The 18,850-nt window shown below is 48.2% G+C and overlaps 2 protein-coding genes across 2 annotated transcripts in view; one reads left to right on the forward strand and one right to left on the reverse strand.

Annotated features, from left to right (window-relative positions):
- Nucleotides 1–73: 73 nt before the first annotated feature.
- On the forward strand, nucleotides 74–16,411 carry MRAP (melanocortin 2 receptor accessory protein). Its single transcript, XM_055086345.1, has 4 exons — nucleotides 74–179; nucleotides 13,612–13,711; nucleotides 15,680–15,682; nucleotides 15,958–16,411. The coding sequence occupies exons 1-4, from the start codon at nucleotides 74–76 to the stop codon at nucleotides 16,319–16,321; spliced, it is 573 nt and encodes a 190-aa protein (XP_054942320.1). The 3' UTR covers nucleotides 16,322–16,411.
- A 1,380-nt stretch (nucleotides 16,412–17,791) lies between these two features.
- The window catches only part of URB1 (URB1 ribosome biogenesis homolog), a 45,322-nt gene continuing 44,263 nt past the window's right edge, over nucleotides 17,792–18,850 (reverse strand). The window contains exon 24 of the mRNA XM_028493068.2: nucleotides 17,792–18,557. Within this exon, the coding sequence (XP_028348869.1) occupies nucleotides 18,376–18,557 (182 nt within the window). The 3' untranslated portion in view covers nucleotides 17,792–18,375. The remainder of the gene's footprint in view (nucleotides 18,558–18,850) is intronic.

Raw genomic sequence — 18,850 nt, forward strand, 5'->3', positions numbered from 1 at the left:
CAGAAATCAGCCGGGCAACCTCCTGGTAGAGCTCTGAGCAGCTCCGGAGGGGCCACCTGCCAGTGCCGCAGGCATGGCCAACCGGACCAGTGCCTCTACCGCATACTACAGCTACGAATACTACCTGGATTACTTGGACCTCATTCCCGTGGATGAGAAGAAGCTGAAAGCCAACAAACGTGAGTCCCGAACGGGGAAAGCTGGCCAGGCAGAGGCTGGGGGTTGGCCCAAATGACTTTTCTCCATTCACTTAAGAACTACAGCAGATGTCACCGGGAAGCCAGAACATGACTTGAACTCATGGATATAAGGGAATGGAGGGTGTATCTGTTATCTTCTGTAATAAGTTTGGAGCTAACCTCCTGAGAAACTAAGACACTTTGGGGGCAGAATCTACTGGTAAGATAGATTTCTTGATAGAGTTAGATTTGTCCGGGGTTCCAATAAGCTAGACGAGTTTCTTCAAATTGCAGATTTCACGTTTTCTGTTGTCTCTATACAGATGTGGGAGAGAGTTACTGCGTCCACTCCTAAGATGTGTGTCTTACGAATTCTTATTAAAATACCCACCAGTGCTTCATCTTCACAGTCTCAGGAAGGACAACCAGACAAGTAAACATCCTTTTCCTCCTTGCGCCTGCCCAGTCTTTATCTCTTGAGTAACTTGGTACTTTGTCAGCAATCTCCTCTGATTATTCCAACCAGTCCGTCGAGATAATGAGTTAACTGAGGGAATGTACATGAAAAACAAAACAAAACAAAAACAAAGTCTCAGTTTCAGGAGCCCATCCTCTCTGCCTATTCTGAAGTCCCTTGGGTTCCTTGGGATTGCACTACCATCACACACTATGTCCTTCAAAAAATGAACGCAGTCCTTAGAAGGAACCGGATGCTTCTCGTTTGAAAAGAAAGAGAGTCTGTTACACACCAGCTCAAAACTGAAATTCACTCGGATGGTACCATTTAATAAAAGGAGGCAGATCCCTGGCAGGGCCCTTGGGGAAAGTCCTATAGAATGTCTGGTTAGGAAGTGTTCCTGTTTCATGTTGCATTTACAACTTGCAGAAGCTGAGGACTTCTGTTTCATGTTTGCTGAGGACTTCCTGTATCCCTGGCACTGTAGCAAAACCTCTGGGGGGAAACCAGATTTGGCGTGTGTTTTCTGTTACAAGGTATATAATCATGACATTAAAATGCAGATTTTTTTTCACATACGACTCACAATAAGGGAGACATACAGTAATAGGGAGAAAGTGGCAGATTTGAAATAAAAGCCCACGTAAGTATATTATCAAAAGTTCAGAACTTCGGGATACATATTGATCTGGACAACATGTAGATCTGCATTCAGGAAAGACTTTTTAAAATTGACATGAATTAAATAAAATTCTGGCTCAGCTTCAGACACTCCTGCCCTTTTGTGTGCCAGACACCCCTCTCAGCCACCACCTGGGCTCCAAAGAGTCTCCCAGCTGCTTTGGGTGGGACGACCGTTAGCAACTCTAGAATCTTAGAACCCGTGATCTCAGTCCTCTGCCCTTCCCCCCTTACCCACAAACAACTTCCATTTCTGGCGAAAACGGCTGGTGTTCTCCAAATTGTGCATGAGGTTTGAGATGTTCTTTCTTGCACACTTGAACTAGAGTTGGAAGTTTACAACCTGGGGAGCTAGAAATGAGGTCAAATAAGAAATTCCTCCTCAAACTCCCAAACCCAGTAAAGATTATCTCAGAGAGGAATCTTACCAGAGAGACGAGTCACTGCCTTGCCACCCCCCAGACAAGCTAGATGTTGGGGGCTTTTGACTCCTACAGGGGGAAGCCAGCTGCTGGGCCATCCCTCCCATGAAGAATAAACATCCATTGGTATTTTCATGGCAAGGATTCAAGTTATGCATCTTAGGGGACTGACAAAATAACTCTCCCATATCTGCATACAGACAATAGAAAACATGATATCTACAGTTTGAAGAAACTCACCCAGCTTATTGGAACCCCAAACAAATAAACTAAACTCTATCAGGAAATCCATCTTAAGGAAATTCCCTGGTGGTCCAGTGGTTAGGACTCGGTGCTTTCACTGCCAAGGGCACCAAGTTCGATCCCTGGTCGGGGAACTAAGATCCCACAAGCCACGTGGTGGTGTGGCCAAAAATTAATTAACTAATTAAAAAAATAAAATAATTTTTAAATCTTATTTATTAAAAAAAAATCCATCTTAAAAGAATATTCTGTCTCAAAAGTGTCCTAGTGTCTTAGAAAGTTAACTCCAGATTTATTACAATGGATATCAGATACCATTTTATACCCAACCCCTAGATATCAGGAATCTTTGACACCCACAGGGAGAGGGGCTCCTTCTGGGATCCTTTATTCCTGTTTGTGTCTCACATATCCCAGGCTTCATGTCTTATCTGAATTTAATTTCTAATGTCTCTGGAAAAGAATTTTGGGGCTAGGCAAAAATCCCTGCCCCACCAGGGTGTTTATGCCCTGAATAGATTAATTGTCTTGTTTTTTTCTGGGCGACCAGCCATGGGGCCGTGGCTACGTCAGGGCTAGGCGCGTGGACTCCCAAGCCTGTCCGCTGTAATTCACATCTGAGCTCTGCTACTTACTAGCTCCGTGATCTTGGGCAAATAAATTAGCAAGGCCAGGCCAGATTCAGGAGGAGGGAATTAGATGGGTTCTAGTGGGAGAAGCATTAAAAATTGGAGGCAGTCTTCAATTCACAATAAACAACAAAAATATGGCAGATGGTAAGATGTGCTCCACAGAAAAATCAAATAGGAAGGGGTGGCTAGGAGAGCTGGGGCCCAAGGAAGGGTTGACACCCTGACTAGGATGGTCGGTAAAGGCCTCTCCAAGGTGACCTGTGAAGAGGTGAGAGATCAAGCCTTGAGGATGTCTTGGGAAGGAGCCTTTTAAGCAGCAGGAATACCAAGGGCAAAGGCTCTGAGGCAGGGGAGCGCCTGGTGTATTCCAGGAATGACAAAGAGACTGCAGTGGCTATTCCGTTATATTTTTGGAAACTACTTTGGAAATACCATTTTTCTCTTAAAATGGAAACCCCTTTATTATTTCACAAGTCAACACAACCCATCCATCAGCAAGAACAAAAATAATAGAAATATATGGGCAATCGATATGTAAAGACAATAACAGAAGGAACTCAGATGGCCAAGGAACATGAGAAAATGCTCAGTGTCAAAAGTCATTAGGGAAATGCCCTGGGAAAGAACAATCAGATACCATTTCCCACCCACTGGATCAGCAAACATTAAAAGGTTGGTATTTCAAGTGTTGGGGTAAAAAGCAGAGAAATGAGTGCTGTCAAATGCCGCTGATGGGATGAAATCTGGGTTCACCGTTTGGGAGAGCAACTTGGCAAGGACCAGAGAAGCTGCAGAGGTTCACAAGGCATCATTCAGCACCCCTCTCCCAGGCATCCACCTCGGGAAATGCCTGCATGTGTCCACAAGGATACATGTATTTCGATGTTCACCGCAGCACTGTATGTCATAGGCAGAAACAGGAGATGGGATAGATAAATGATGGTGTGTTACTATGCCCACATTTTTAAAATATATTTTTTAAAGGTTGATATGCTCCTTAGTACATTACTTCACTCTACCAGTCAGAAAACTAATCAGTGTTAACGTTTCGGTGCCTAGCCAATTAGGGTCGTTCTGTGTCTGTATCCCCATGTGCACACAGGCACATACACGTGTGCCTGCATGGACATACACACACACCTATACACCCACATACAATGGCACTCCTACTTTGTGTGCTGTTTTGTAATAACTCCTGCCTGGAGCGGCTGAGGGGAAACGGAGAACTCCCTTGGGTCCCCTCTCTCCTCCCTGGGCCTGTCTGTATCTGTATGAGGCTGGGTCCAGGGGGTGGGAAAGTGGACATCCTCTCCTCTGCATGCTCAGCAGAGCTCAGGTGGGGAGGACAGGCCGCTGAGCTTGCGGGAAGTTGTGTTATCAGCTGGTGACAATGACTCCATTTTCTGCTCCCTTTGGAAAACATCAACCTACAAGCTCATCTCCTTCCTCCCCCTGGTTTCAGTCTCTCTCCATCTTCACTTCCATCTCCTCAACCTCTTCTTTCTCTTGCTGCACTCTCCTGAGGGCAACCAACCTTCTAGGTCTGCCCAGGACTGTCCCATGGATGCATATTGAGAAACCCAGGCACATCGGATGGTCATCTTAATTCTCCTCTCCTTCCTCAAGCCCCACAAACATAGGAACAGGGCTGCCACTAACCCCCATGGTAGAGAAAATTAGAGAAAAGCCTCCTCCTTTGGGCACACAGCTAATCACAACCCATTCAGGTGGGGTCCCTTGAGCAGTGTGCAGCCTGTGTAACTGTTCACGGCGTCCCTGCATAGGAGGGACTCCAGGCTCAACCACGTGCCCTTTGCTCATTTCCCTGCCCCTGCCCTCCCCAATAGGTCTAAGCCCCCTTTTCCTCCTGGCAGTCCCTCTGAAATTAGGCACTGTCGACTTTGTTTTCAATCTTTTCAAAGACATCCACTTCCGCACCAGACCAGAAACACTCCATACCTTTTCCCACCTTCTGGCCATTGCTCATGGTTAATTCAACAGTCAAAATTCTGTACTATCCATTATGCGTCAGACAGTTGCACCGGGAGCTGGAGGTATAAAAGCAAATGGACTAAATCCACGTCCTCGATTTTTTTTTCAACAACTATTTTATTTTATTACCATGTTGATCTATTTTGTGATGATGTATTTCCAAGTAGGTTGCAGACCTCATGACACTCCTCCAGCAAATTTAGGAAACTGTTAAAAGTTAGGACATCACAGGACATCTGAACTCTTCAAAAATTATTTCTTAGTATCATCTAATCTCCGGTCTATATTCAAATTTTCCCAGTTCCCCCCAAATGTTGCATGAGAGCTATTTTGTCCACTCCGTGCTGATGAGCTGCGTCTGGTCCCTGGCGTCTCTCTTAGTCTAGACCAGACCCTTTTTGTAGATGACACTGGCTCGAGGAAGAGATCGAGCAGGTCCCTCTGTTTATCCTCAACTGTCCCGTCAAGTGCGAGATACTGATCAGTAATAAACGTTTATTCAGTTAATGGTGTTAGGCTGGAGATTTGCGAAAGTTGCCCACAGAGCACAGAGAAGGACACCCCTGGGAGAAGTAAGAGGTGAAGGAAGGCTTCCCGGGGAAGATGTGGCAAAGCTGAGTCCAAAAAAATCGATGGGAATTTGCCTGCTACTCAGGGGGCTGGCGCAGGGTAGAGAACAGTTACACTCCTGTATATAAAAGATGTGCTTCCGGGAGGGTGTTTTGGGAAGCGTGACAAAGGATGAGCCCCAGATCCCCGGGGGCCAGATTCTTGCAGGCCAGCCTCGGAGGATCCCTGTAAACTGCAGGGAGTCATTTAAAATTGTAAGCAGGGAAGAGACAAGGGCCTATTTGCTGGCTAAGAAAATGGCTCTGGTGAACATATAAATGTGAGGGTCAGTAGGGTAGTGGTGACACGTGGGCAGGAAACAGCCATGTGCTGGGGCTGGAAGCATAAAGCTGAAAAGATCCCTACCCTTAGGAGTTCACAGTATAGGAGGGAGCGGCCGCATAAATGAACGAATGCGCGTGCTCCAGTGTTACAGCCATGGGAATAGAAGTATGTGAGGCTCAGAGAGGCCAAGTGACTTACGTAATGTCACCCAGCTGACTAGTCACAGAGCCAGGACCTAAATTCCAGCTCTGATGCCTCAGGACTCTTCCCAGGACACTTGTCATGATCAGGGGGCAGATTCTCACCAGGATGTCAGATCCAGCAGAGCAGGAACCTTTGTCCACCTCTCTCTCTCTCTCTCTCTCTCTCTCTCTCTCTCTCCCCGGAGCTCCTAGATAGTGCCCAGCACACAGTAGGCACACAATAGCTGTTTCCTTAATGAATGAATAAACTAATGTGAAGTAGGCGGCTCTTGCACACATTATTAATTTTTATGATGAATATTTGCACCAATTATCAATTTATTGCCTCTCAGCTCTGAATGCGCCCTTCAAAATAGGCTCTGTGATCAACGATGGAATTTTCTTTAAAGTGAGCACGTGTTAGGCTTTCTCAGGAGAGGGCTCTGGAGGGCACCGCTGGAGCACCGGGGTTGGGGGTTCAGCAGTGAGGGCGTGGGGACGTCTGGGGGAACTAGCCCCAGTCCCTGGCCCAGAACACTGTCTCCCTGAGATCTTGCAGCCTCGGTGTGGCAATAACCTCTCTGCAGCCATGTAGACAAAGAAACCAAAGCCCCCGGGCAACCTGTGGTTGGTGGGGGAGGCGCCACAACTCCTCCATCTCCCTCCCTTCCCCCTCAAAGCCCCCCCACCCACCAGGCCTCCAGAGGGCTCTCCATGGTTTGTCCAGCAGCTCCAGGCAAGCTCAGGCCTGGCTGAACGACCCAACCCCTCTGCCATCCAGTGGCCAAACCACATCTCCTCCAGGGAGGTCTGAACCCCTTCCAAGTTTGTCCTTCCTTGGTGTTATACGCTGAATTGTGTCCCCCGGCCCCCCGCCAAATTCTTATGTTGAGGTTCTAACTCCCAGTACCCCAGAACGTGGCTGTATTTGGAGATAAGACCTTTAGAGAGGTGATTAAGTTAAAATGAGGTCATTAGGCTGGGCCGTAATCCAGAGCGACTGGTGCCCTTGTGAGAAGAGATTAGAACACAGACACACACAGGGGGTTGACCGTGGGAGGACCCAGTGAAAGACAGGCCAAGGAGAGAGGCCCCAGAAGAAACCAACCCTGCTGACACTTTGGTCTTGGACCTCCAACCTCCGGAACTGTGAGAAAATTAATTTCCTGTTGTTTAAGTTACCCCAGACACGGTACTTTGTTACAGCAGCCTGTGTTAGTCCTTTCAGGCTGCTATAACAAAATACTATAGACCGGGTGGATTATAAACAACAGAAATTTATTTCCCACAGGTCTGCAGGCTGGGAAGTATACAACAGACACATAGGGAGTGCCCTGGACTGTCCCCATGGACTCGAGGGCAGGGCACCCTCTCCTACAAGATGAGGGTCTCGGGGGACTCCAAATTCTATCTACTGTCTCTAAAGAAAATTCCTTAGAGCCAAGCATCACCAAGTCAGATTTTAAGTAGTCAAGCCCTGTCTTAGCCTCCTTGGGCTGCTGTAACAAAATATCACAGGCTGGGTGGCTTAAATAACAGACATTTATTTCTCACAGTTCTGGAGGCTGGAAGTCCAAGGTCAATGTGGCAGTAGATTCTCTGTCTGGTGAGGACTTGCTTCCTGGCTTGTAGATGGCCACCTTCTCTTTGTCTGCTCACAGGGCCTTTCCTTGGTGCAAATGGTGAAAGAGTGTATGTGTGTCTCTTTCTCTTCTTATGAGGTCACTAATCCTAATGAGGGCTCCACCCTCATGACCTCATCTAACCCTAATTACCTCTCAAAGGCCCCGTGCGCGTCCAAAAATCATCACACTGGAGATTAGGGCTTCCACATGTGAATGGTGGCGAGGAGACACAAACATTCAGTCTATAGTGGCACCTTTGTCTTGGCCATCAGCTGAAGCAGACAGAGAGAATTCACTATGCACATCCTGTCTCCTAGATATATTTCAAATCAGATCTGGCTGTGTATGCTATTTTGTACCCTGCTCTTACTGACCTCACAGTATTTTGTTTTCCCATGTTGTTAAATATTCTTTCACAAAAATTTTGCAAATAGCTGCATGGTGTTCTAGAAATATGTATCTTTGAACATATAGAATGTTTCCAGAATTTTGCTCTTATAAGCAGTGGCCTTGGGGAGAGAAGAACTTCTTCCACTGTTGTGTGTTAAGTAAAGATGTCTCGCCTATTTTTGTCCTTAGTATTTGAATTCAAAAAAGTTCACTAAAAAAGAAAAAGCCTAAAAAATGCAAAAGCAGAAATCTCCCTCATCCAATCTCTGTGCTCCCGTTATCACTGTGTCCCTTTTGTTTTCTGTGCTGATCAGCCAAAGGCAGCATTGGGCAGTCTCAGGGATGCTCTGTTACTTGGCTTCGAAGGTACGGTAAGGTGAGCGTGAGTCCAGGTGAGGGTGGACTGAGGTCAACCACAGCAAGCAGGTGACCTCCTTTACTGACAAATGTGACTTTCTCTCCCTGCCAGTTCCTCTGGGCTGGATCGCCAACCCAGTCAAACAAATCAGAAAGCATCATATCCCAGGTCTCTGCAGGGGTGCACATCAAAGACAGAAAGATGCTTGGAATGCTTTGGGCAAAGAGGCAAAGCGCTCGCTCAGATCGTCTCACTAGAAGGTCACCTAGGGCAGCTGGTAGACATGGCGAAGTCCAGGCTGGGTTCAACTCCTATGTCAAGTAGAGAAGACAGAAATAGAAGAAGAAATCCCTGAGCTCATGTGTTAACCTAACAAGCAGGAAGGATTTTAAGATTTTTGTGTTCACGCCTAGACAGTGCAATTTATTCCATCATGGCTGGGCAGATAATTGGAAACATCTAGGGATTTAGATATATTTTTATGAGCATTCAGTGCTGACTTGAAGGCTGTGGGTTGCCCTTTCCCAGGATGGCTTAAAATCTGGTGTGGTTCTGTTACAGGGACGTCACAAGGATTGCTACCCTTGTGATTTTTCAGACGTGGCTTCTGTTTCACGGAAAGGTTAAGAATCTTCCCAGCACTGTCAGAAAGGTGGAAAATGCAAATCTGTTTCCTGAGACCCTGCCTGAACAGACTGATTACACGTTTGATCTTCTATTTGTTCCCTTTTCAGCGGCTAAGCTTTGGAGAAAAACACAGTCCCATATTCCAATCTTATAGCAACCATGCAGATTATTTTAATACGATGAGTCTCCAGATAACTACTCAAGTACTCCCTTGCAGGGAGGAGTGAGATGAATCGATTTTCCTTGGGTAGTGTCTGGCTTTACTGCTGTATTATTTACCTCTCAGGTCAATATGTCTTCTTCCTTTAATTAGGGGTTAGGAAGAATTTGTCATAGCCCGTATTGACTTCTGCTGATGCACTGCCTCTGGCGGCTTCAATAATAAGGCAGTCTGGTAAGCTGGGACGAAGTGAGAGAGTGGCATGGACATATAGACACTACCAAATGTAAAATAGGTAGCTAGTGGGAAGCAGCCTCATAGCACAGGGAGATCAGCTCGGTGCTTTGTGACCACCTAGAGGGGTGGGATACGGAGGGTGGGAGGGAGACACAAGAGGGAGGCGATATGGGGATATATGTTTACGTATAGCTGATTCACTTTGTTATACAGCAGAAACTAACACACCATCGTAAAGCAATTATACTCCAAGATGTTAAAAAATAAATAATAATAAGGCAGTCTATTCATCTGCTTCTCTGACAGCTAGGAGAGGAAGAACAAAAACACACCACTAACCAATCTCTTCTGAACACAATGCATAGACTTCAGGGTAAAGATTGAACAAAGGACCTATATATAACTCTTCTCTTTCGGTCAGAGGGGATCAAGTTCAGGTTACAACTTTAATTATGACGTTTAGGTCTTCAGCAAATGGTCAGTCCCATGGACATGACGTAAGCAGTGAAAGTGATTTTTAAACAAAGATATGAGTATGTTTACCTTGGAACAAATTTCCCATCAAGCTAGCCCCATGTGGAGCTGCCAAACTGGAATGAGTCCGTCATTGCTCAAAAACTGCTTGGAACTCTTACTTTGGAAATGACTTTGGTGGCCATGACACATTCTATGAAATGTCCACAGTGATAAATTATGTATTTCTTTGGAGAGTGGATTTGCTTCTGGGAAATAGTTAAGAATCACCCAGAAACCAATCAGGTGAATGGACTTAAGCTGACTGATACCAGCTGGGTGTCAAAAATAAAATATCTCATAAAGTAGCAAAATTGGTGTGTGTGTGTGTGTGTGTGTGTGTCCTTCAAGGTAATTGCAAAAGAAGAATTTATAAATGTTTGATCATCGTTATGTATTTTAGGAAAATTTAGATGACTCTGTGGTAGAGAGCGGATGATTATTTTGAAGGTCCGCATTCATTTGGATTTGTCAGTTTTGATATGTTCATTTAAAAAGTCAATTTTTTTTACAGATTCAATAGAGAAAATTGGTTAAATTGGTTAAATTAACAGAGTTCCAGATAAAACAGATGTTGATTTCTCTTTCATGTACAAGTTTGAAGGATGGGATGGTAGGTCAGCTCCATGAAATCTTCAAGAAGTGGCTTTGTTCTAGCTCATATCTCTGCCATCCCTGCCATCCAAGCCTGGCTCTAGCCATCACATCCATGTTCTGGGCAGCAAAATGGAGTAAGGGCATAAGAAGGGACATGGGTTTTAGAAATCCAGCCATCTCTGCAGAAGGACTCCTAGAAGCTGTCCTGTAACTGCTCCACTCACATCTCTTTGGCCAGAACCTTGTCTCATGACCCTACTAACCGAAAGGGAGGCTGGGAAATGTAGTCTTCATGCCAGGAAACCATGTGACCTGCTAAAAGGAGGGGTTCTATTACTATGGAAGCATGTGAAAGCAAACATTAGGATTGACAGCCAGCAGTCTATGCTACCATTACCTTTACTCGTAGCTTACATTTTAGTGAGCTTGAAGGATGCTGTGATATTACTTGCCACAAAGCCCTCGTAACTAAAATAATATTACTTCTATTTATACATTGGTTCACGACCGTTAAACAAGGAATTGTGCCATGTACATTGCATATACATATCATTTCATTTGCCTAACAGCCAAAAAACACATACTATTATCCCCATTTAACAGATAAGGAGTTTATCTGTTAATAAATCTAGAGATGTAAAAATCTCCGATTGCCTGAGATCAAACAGCTAGGAAATGACCAAGTCAGAATTTGTTAGCCTCCAGAGCCTAGCCCCTTAACCCCGTTATTATTCCCCAAGAAGGGAAAAACCTTGGGGTTAATTTTATTCTAGGACCTTGGAGAGGAGGGAAGGGAAGGGGAGTTTTCCGTGGCTGGACCAGTTTCATTGTCAAGCCAGCCTGGTGCTCCTTGTTGTAAAGACAAGCCCACGGATGTTTAAACATTTCCAACACTGGGGAATGACAGCTCTCACCCTTGGTACAGGATGTTCTCTCCAGCACTTAGGCTGAACCTTCAGGAAGAAGAGGAAAAAAACCCTATTTTCTTGGTTGCCTTTTTCAACAGAACACGATGAAATAGAATATAGTACAGGAAACAGCTAGTGGCTACTGTTCGCCTTTTTGGTCTGGCGAAATTAAAATTTCACTTCTCTGAGGACGCTGTGTTCCGGGAGTGGTAACATCTCATTTCCTGCTCAGCATCTGGAGATAATGACCAAGGGCTGGGACAGACAGTGTGAGCCTGGGAGAGGGGAGGGGGCGTCTCAGCTGCTCAGGTTTGGAAGCTGTTTTCTTAGAGGCTCTGACGGGACTTACGTAGGTGCCAAAGACCTCAAATCCTGCATTACTTTCATGAAAGTAAAAGAGCGTTAGTGTCTGCAGAAATCTGAAACTTCCTTATACGATAAAAATCCCAAACCATATTTTCTGAAAACATACATACTCTTATACTTTGAGGGTTAGACAATAAACTGTGACTCTTTGGGACAGAGTTGAACCGAAGCAGGTATTGTGGAATAATACACAGTGAGCAGGCAAGGAACACTGAGAAAGTCAGAGGCTTCTTTTGATTGACGTATACACACTACTGTATATGAAATAGATAACTAATAAGAACCTAGCGTACAGCACAGGAAACTCTACTCAATACTCTGTAATGGCCTATATGGGAAAAGAATCTAAAAAAAGAGTGGATATATGTATAACTGATTCACTTTGTTGTATACCTGAAATTAACACAACATTGTAAATCAACTAGACTCCAATAAAAATTAAAAAAAAAAAAAAGTCCTTAAGCTTAAGACAGATGGCAACAAACTCATTTCCTATCTCCCAGGAGCCCATACGTCCCCTGCAACAGTTTGTTGCTCTAGGGCACCCCCAGCGGTTTCTCAGGTCAGGGACAGAAAGCAGAGAGGATGTGAGCCTCAGCCTGGGGGGCTTTGCGGTCCTTGCCTCTCTTCAGTGTGAGTGTCAAGTTGCTGATGTATTACTAGGTGGTGGAGGCCCATGATTCCTTCTGCAAACATTGCATCTTTTCCTTATTACCTGTTTCTGACACTTTTAGGACCTAAAATCAACTCTTACAAGGTCTCAGTTTCTTCTTCTACCTGTCTTGGATCATAGAGGGCAGAGGTAACGATCTTTACTAAATTACTATTATTTACCCCACAAGTGACTCATAGATCTCTAATCATTCATTCATTCAGTTATTTGTTCATTTGTTCACCCATTTATAAACATCTTTTCATTTGAATCCATCACAAAAACATCTTTTGTTTGCACAGAACCCAACAGAAGGCAGGGCAGGGCTAGCACAGGCAGTGCAGCAGGAGTGCCGAGGAGGATGCTGGGGGAGAGATGCAGCATCCTGAAGGGGGTCAGCGATTTCTGGTGGGCTAGGTTGGCCCCCTCTGAATTCTTAACAGCCCCCAGCAGAGCCTGGCTCCTGTACGTGCTTAATACATGCCTGTTGATTACCATCCTTCAGTGGCTTCCTTTGGTCACACAGGTAGGTGCCTAGCATATCCTGGTCTGGGGCATCTTGTCCTGGGGGCATGAGTGTGTCTGGGATAAGATACTTGCAGACACTAATTATGAGCCTGGTCCTCTGTGCCCAGAGCCAAAGACAACCCCCAAGAGAAACTATACCCCCTGCAGTTCCCTGGCAACTTGCCGAAAGTTCCAGACCCGGAGTCTCAGAGAAAGGAACCTCCTGACCTGCCAGGATCTACCCAGGGCCCAGAAGAGACTAAGCATCTTTCCTGTTTTCCCTGTGTCCTTTCACCTCCGGCCACAGATACAGCCAGAGTAGTAGCTGCAATAGTGCTTTTTCCTCCTTCCGCTGTCCCGCAGCTGGGCCTGTCCCTCGGAAAGAAAGGGACCAGCTCTTTCCACCTCTAGCAGGCTGGCCGTGGCAAGGCCTCGGGTGACAGCTCCACAGCGGGAAGGGCCTGGCCCTTCACGCGGCAGGCTGGCACTGCTGCCTAGCGCACATCTTTTTCTCTAAGTCTCTGATCTTGGGGGTCTTTGAAGCTGTCCCTAACCAGGCTGGTAGGGGCTGCAGCCCTCACAGGGGAGGGGAGGCCGTCTTGCCATGTGAAGTTGCTCACAGCTCTTTCTTCTCCCTCCCGAGAGGAAGGGAGGAGGGGAAATCCATTCTCTGAGCATCAGTTGCAGCCGCAAAAGCAGATCCATGAGGTGTCACCCAACTTCATTTACTGTTTTTTCCCCCTCAGTAAGCCCCCTAAACTCTCCCAGAGGCCCGTGGCCCTGGGAAAACGCCAGGTCCCTGCTGCTGCCCGTTTTCTTCCCAAGGTTATCATTGATGGAAAAATCTGCCCCCGTACCTCCACCCCCCATCACAGCCGGGAAGACTTAGCCCCAGAGCCCCACCCCCACAGCACGTGGGGGCCCTCGCTTCTCGGCCGTGGGCCCCGTGACGTCACACTGACGTGGAGACGCGTGTCCACCTCCCACAGATTCGATCGTCATCGCCTTCTGGGTGAGCCTGGCAGCTTTCGTGGTGTTCCTCCTCCTCTTGCTGCTCTCCATGTCCTGGTCAGCCTCCCCGCAGACGAGGTAAGTAAGGACAGGAGGAGGTATGTGGCAAGTGGCCACGTGAGGGGCTAAACAGGGGGTACCCGCGTGTCCGAGGTGGAATATCATTTGGCCATGAAAAGGCATGAAGCCCCGATTCGTGCCACAACGTGGGTGACCCTTGGAAACACTGTGCTACGTGAAAGAGGTGAGGCACCGAAGACCACACGTGGTGCGATTCCCTGGGTGTGAAATGTCTACAAGAGGCGAACCCACAGACAGGAAGCAGATTAGCGGCTGCCCAGGGCTGGGAGAAGGCAGGGTAAGCGGGGCTGACTGCTGAGGGGCACAGGGTTTCTTTGGGGCACGAGGTAACTATTCCAACATAGATTGTGGTGATGGTTGCACAACTCAGGGAACATACTAAAGACCATTGAATTATACACTTTAAACGGGTGAACTCTGTGGTATGCAGACTATAACTCAGTTAAGCTGTTGCAGACCACGAAGCGGAAGTTAAATTGGAGGTACAATCCATGCGCTCCAAGTAGTAACTGGAGCCGAGCTCGTTGTATGTTAATTCTCCTGTGCTACGCAGTTGGCCTCCCGCATCCAACTTTCCCTTCCGGCTGAATCCGCCCAACACGGCCACCGCTGTCCTGAGGACAATGCTTACAAGGGGCCCTATACCACCTCTCTCCCTGCCATAGCTCATGGGACCAGGGGTGGGCAACCAACCTGGAGAGGGCTGGTCCAGGGCTGGCCACTCACTGCCCCTAGAAACATATGGCCTGGCAGGGGCGCTGGGGCCACGAGGCACTGAGGGGGCCAGAGGAAGATGGTGGCTGGGTGCCATTATGGACCAAGAAGTCCTGGGGTGTGGGAACCGTGGGTCAGCACAGGCAGCTGGGAGCAGGGAGAGGTGAGAGGAGGGGAAGAGGAGCCACCAAGCCCCTGAAAGAACCAGAGGGCAGCCCGCCTGCCTGATAGGGTCCCCCTGCCAGTTCCCCGAGGACCGGTGGATCTGCGGATTCACAGACCTGCCTGGAGGGGCCTCTGTCTCTCCTACCCCCTCGTCCACCCGCCCTGTCCACAGTGTCTCAGGCACCGGGTCTACACGCACCAGGTCATTCGGGTTCCCTTGGTCACATGTGGGAGGCGGGGACCAGCTTCGGAGCAATGAAGAAATCCATTCTTTCCGTTTTCAGAACTCACGTTGAAGCTAAGCAGATTTTTACCCCCAAGAGATCCCCGAGGGACAAACTAATGAAATTGACTTTCTTTTCTACTCTTCCGAGGTGACTTGGAGCAAGCCCCGTGCTAGGGACGGTTTGCGAGGATACTCAGCTACCCTCCCCGCGGAAGGTTCCCCAGTCTGGTGGGCACGCAGGGGTTTTGAGCATCTTCTGGGCTACAGTTTTACAACAGGGCAAAATAATGACGCGCTTTGCCCTGACTGGCCGCGTGGCTCACTACAGAAAATGCTCTCCAGGAACTTTGTGACAAGGAATGCTCAGGGCGGCCAAATAGATCCTTAGTTAGATGTAGGAAAGAGAATGCTGAGTTGCTTCCCAAAGAGTCGTTCTTTCCATGCTGGAAAAAAAAAAAAAGATTGTGCTAGCATCATCTGAGTCATCTGGAAGGAGGGCTTAGCTCCCTTGGGCTCCCTTCCTGGCCTTCTTCATTCACGTTCCAATTATAACCACATTTGAACTGGTTCTCTAGCTTAGACAGCTGTCGGTACATGGCCTCATCTCATCCTGATACCCACAAGGCAGTTATCATCCCACTTCACGGATGAAACTAAAGGCAGGCGGGGGTGTCCCGTGCCACCAGCACCTCGAGTGCAGGAGGGTCCATCCAGGGAGGATGGATTTCTGGCTCAGATACAAGTTGGCGTGAGGTTCGAACACGAGACGAGCTACACTGAAACACATGGATGGACGGAAGGTCAACCTCCCCCCTCCCATCCCCCCACCCCTGCCTCCGCCAGCTGTGACTCTGTGACAGGAGGTCAGAGGGAAAGCCCCAAGGTCAGGGTCACCATCGAGCACTTCCTCTTCTCTTCCATTTCTCCACTGTGGTGGCCTTGGTGAGCCAGGCTGAGCCCCCCCCGCCCCCACCGCCTTCCTGGGCCTGCTTCCCTGGCAGAGGGACTCTCGCCCTGTGACTCTCCCCTGCAGGCTTTGGCCAGGCAGGAGGGGGCAGCAGGGAGTCCCCTCCCCAACCCGGGGAAGGACAGTTCTCCGGGCAGCTTGGATGCTTCCTTCCCTCTGCTCTGTCCGCAGGAACAATGCCCAGCACCACCCAACGTGCCCCTGGAGTCTCGGCCTCAACCTCCCCTTCTGTGTCTGGAAGCAACCCCAGCACCACGGGGCCCCCGAGGGGACCCCGCCGCCTCTACCGAGCTCGGTCGAGGAGCCAGGTGGCAGAGCATCGGGCCCCGTCCAGCAGCTGCAGCGGGAGAGTCCCTCCACCTCGGCCCCCTTCCACCCCCCAGGGCCACCCTGCTCTCCTCTGGGAACTGGCCCTCGATGGGGACCCGCACAGCACCAGCTGGCGTCAGGAACTTCAAGCCCAGTGAACCTCCCCTGCAGACAGAACCTCTCGATGGCAGAACCAACAACCCAAACCAGGGCCATTGCTGAGTGAGCTGGGGAACTCAAACCAACCTGGACACACACGTGCCCTCTGAAAGCCTGTTTACAGGTAGCAGGATGTGCAACTAGGTCAAGAGTGACTGTACAAGGGGGCGCATGTATGCATTTACCCAAGGCTGGCAACAGCCCATCTGGCCGAGGGAGGAAGTCCCAAATATTGCTCATTTTATTTAGTGCACTTAACCTGCCTATTTACTGCTTATGCTTGCTTTGGGAAGGATAGAAAAGTAAAATATGTATGAATTAAGATTAAAAACTATTCACTGATCTCTACTATGTCACTTTATAGTTTCAGCTATTACTTCTGCAATGTTTTTTTTTTTTATTAACTCTGAGTTCGCTTGGCTGATCTGCCCCTTTTTTAGGATGCCCAGGGAGTAACTGCCAGGTCCCCCTCCACCCCGCACTGACACCCACTGTAACTAAGATGGGGCAGTGTGTGCCCGGCCAGACTCGCTGACTGTGGTCAGGGGACCTGAGCCACACCTCCGACCTCCCCAAGGCCTTTCACAGACAGAGCCCAGGGAGGCGTCTCCCCGGACACGGCAGTCGGGTCCAGCAGGCACGGCTGAAGCCCAAGTGGCAGGAGGATCCCGTGCTGTGTGACTTCATGTGACCTCTGATCTGAGACCCCCCGATGGACCTAGTTCTCCAGTGCCCAACGGCCTGCCCCTGGCAGGGTGCCAGCACCATGCCACAAAGCCCATAAGCCCCACCCCACCCCATCCCAGGTGACTGAAAAATAATTCTGTAAGGTGAGGGCCAGGCCTGGCCTCGCCAGCCTGGGGGACAGTGGGTTAGAAGGGAAGATGGGGGAAGGGAGACTGATGGGCTCCAGAGATGCAGAAAGAGGGCAGAAAGGACCACATGGGCTTTCCAACTTGAATCTAAACGTAGGATTCTGGCTTCAGGATATTCTAAGAACATTTGTTGTGGGTGTTTTGCAGGGGAGGGAACAGGGGAGGTAAATGCTCCTTGTTTTCTAGACGATGAGCCCCACTTGTGGGAAGGGGACAAATGCACAGAAGCATTACTCTTGTCTTGGTAAAAATCTTAAGTCATTAAAGAAACCAGAAAAGTCTAAACAACACTGGAAGGAGACAAAAGTGTAAATGTTTAAGCTGAAACCAAGCCACTGCCAGGGCTATAAACATCCTATGGGGCAAATAAACAGCCACCTCCCAGGTGGCAGACAGGGAACGCGTGTGCTGACGTGGCACGCGGGCCCAGCAGACCCCTGGGCGCCTCCCTGGGTGTGCAGGAGGGCACATGCGGAGCTTTAAACGATCCGGACCGAATTTTATCTGGGAAACTCATGAAACTCCATCTTCAACGTTCGTCACTTACAATATCAATTAACGTAGGAATCTTCAAAGTCAAATCCTGACCTCTGTAGAATAAAGACAGCCTGTGATTAAATCAATTAAACAAAACACAAAAACCTAACAAAAATAGACATTTATTAACAAGTTAAAAAATTCTAAATCCCCCTTTGAAAAAGAATTTTTAAAAATATAGGCTGTCTTTCCAAAGCAGAAGTCAAAACAATTTTATACTTTAAGGATTTAGTGTAACATCCTTTTTATTTACTAAAATAATTTAACACAACACTGGCAGGGCTTATTTATTCAAAAAGTTACACAAAGCTTTATTTTAAAGCCTTAAGGCAAACTTTAAACGTCTCTCTTCTTGCTCTTCTGTCTGATGTATCTCTGGACACTTCAGCTTTAAAGTCCCTGAATCCCTTAAGCGCTCAGAAGCGCCACCTCGATTTGTGGTATTTGAGGAACAATGCGCCCCTAAGAGGAAGGGTCTTCGCTGACCGGGGCTCACGGCCCGAAGGTCCCCAAGTCCACTGTAACCCTGACCGCTTCGCACACGTGGTCCCTTGAGCTTATTATTTATCAGTCAGTTAAACGAAGCCAACTTTTCCTGTCAGGACACCTGGTCAACATTCAGAGATTGTCATCTCGCAGGCCTTCCATGGAAACCCTTGACTCCACCTGACTCCTAGAGCCTGGAGCCGGAAGCGCCAGCCGCAGGGGGTTAAGTGTCAGGGATCGCGGCCGCGATGTCCTTGCAGAGCCTGACAACGGCCTCCTCATCACCACCTTCCACGTCCTCCGAGGCGTCGAGGACCATCCGGACGTGGGTCAAGAGGGTGTCTGGCCGCTGGGCCCCCAGCCAGACGTCCTTAATGTACAGAGACACCAGGAACGCAGCAGTGGCTGAGCAAAGGGACAAGGCCATGAGAACGCAATCCGGTCAGTCGGAAAACAAGTCACCCGCCCACATGCACGGGGGCCCGGGGCTGTGCGAAGCCCCAGATGGCAGTGCGCTGCCATAAATTAATTCCGCCTTTGCTTGACTTCTAGGTTAACCTTTCTTGTTCATTTTAAAATTATCTTTTCATGTGATGAGTGAATGTGTGTGAAATGTTAAAAAAAAGTTACTACAAGTCAAGCCTCTTCCTTGGTGCTGACCACCCAGGCCAAGAAGCACAACCGAAGTTTGGGGGGAG

The sequence above is a fragment of the Physeter macrocephalus genome, chromosome 8, assembly GCF_002837175.3.
Source record: "Physeter macrocephalus isolate SW-GA chromosome 8, ASM283717v5, whole genome shotgun sequence".
Lineage (NCBI taxonomy): Eukaryota > Metazoa > Chordata > Mammalia > Artiodactyla > Physeteridae > Physeter > Physeter macrocephalus.

Excerpts from the sequence above, each read along its gene's own strand:
- MRAP (XM_055086345.1), top strand. The coding sequence starts at position 74 with ATGGCCAACCGGACCAGTGCCTCTACCGCATACTACAGCTACGAATAC. Across the intron at positions 180-13,611 it reads GAAGCTGAAAGCCAACAAAC|ATTCGATCGTCATCGCCTTC; the intron begins GTGAGTCCCGAA and ends CACCTCCCACAG.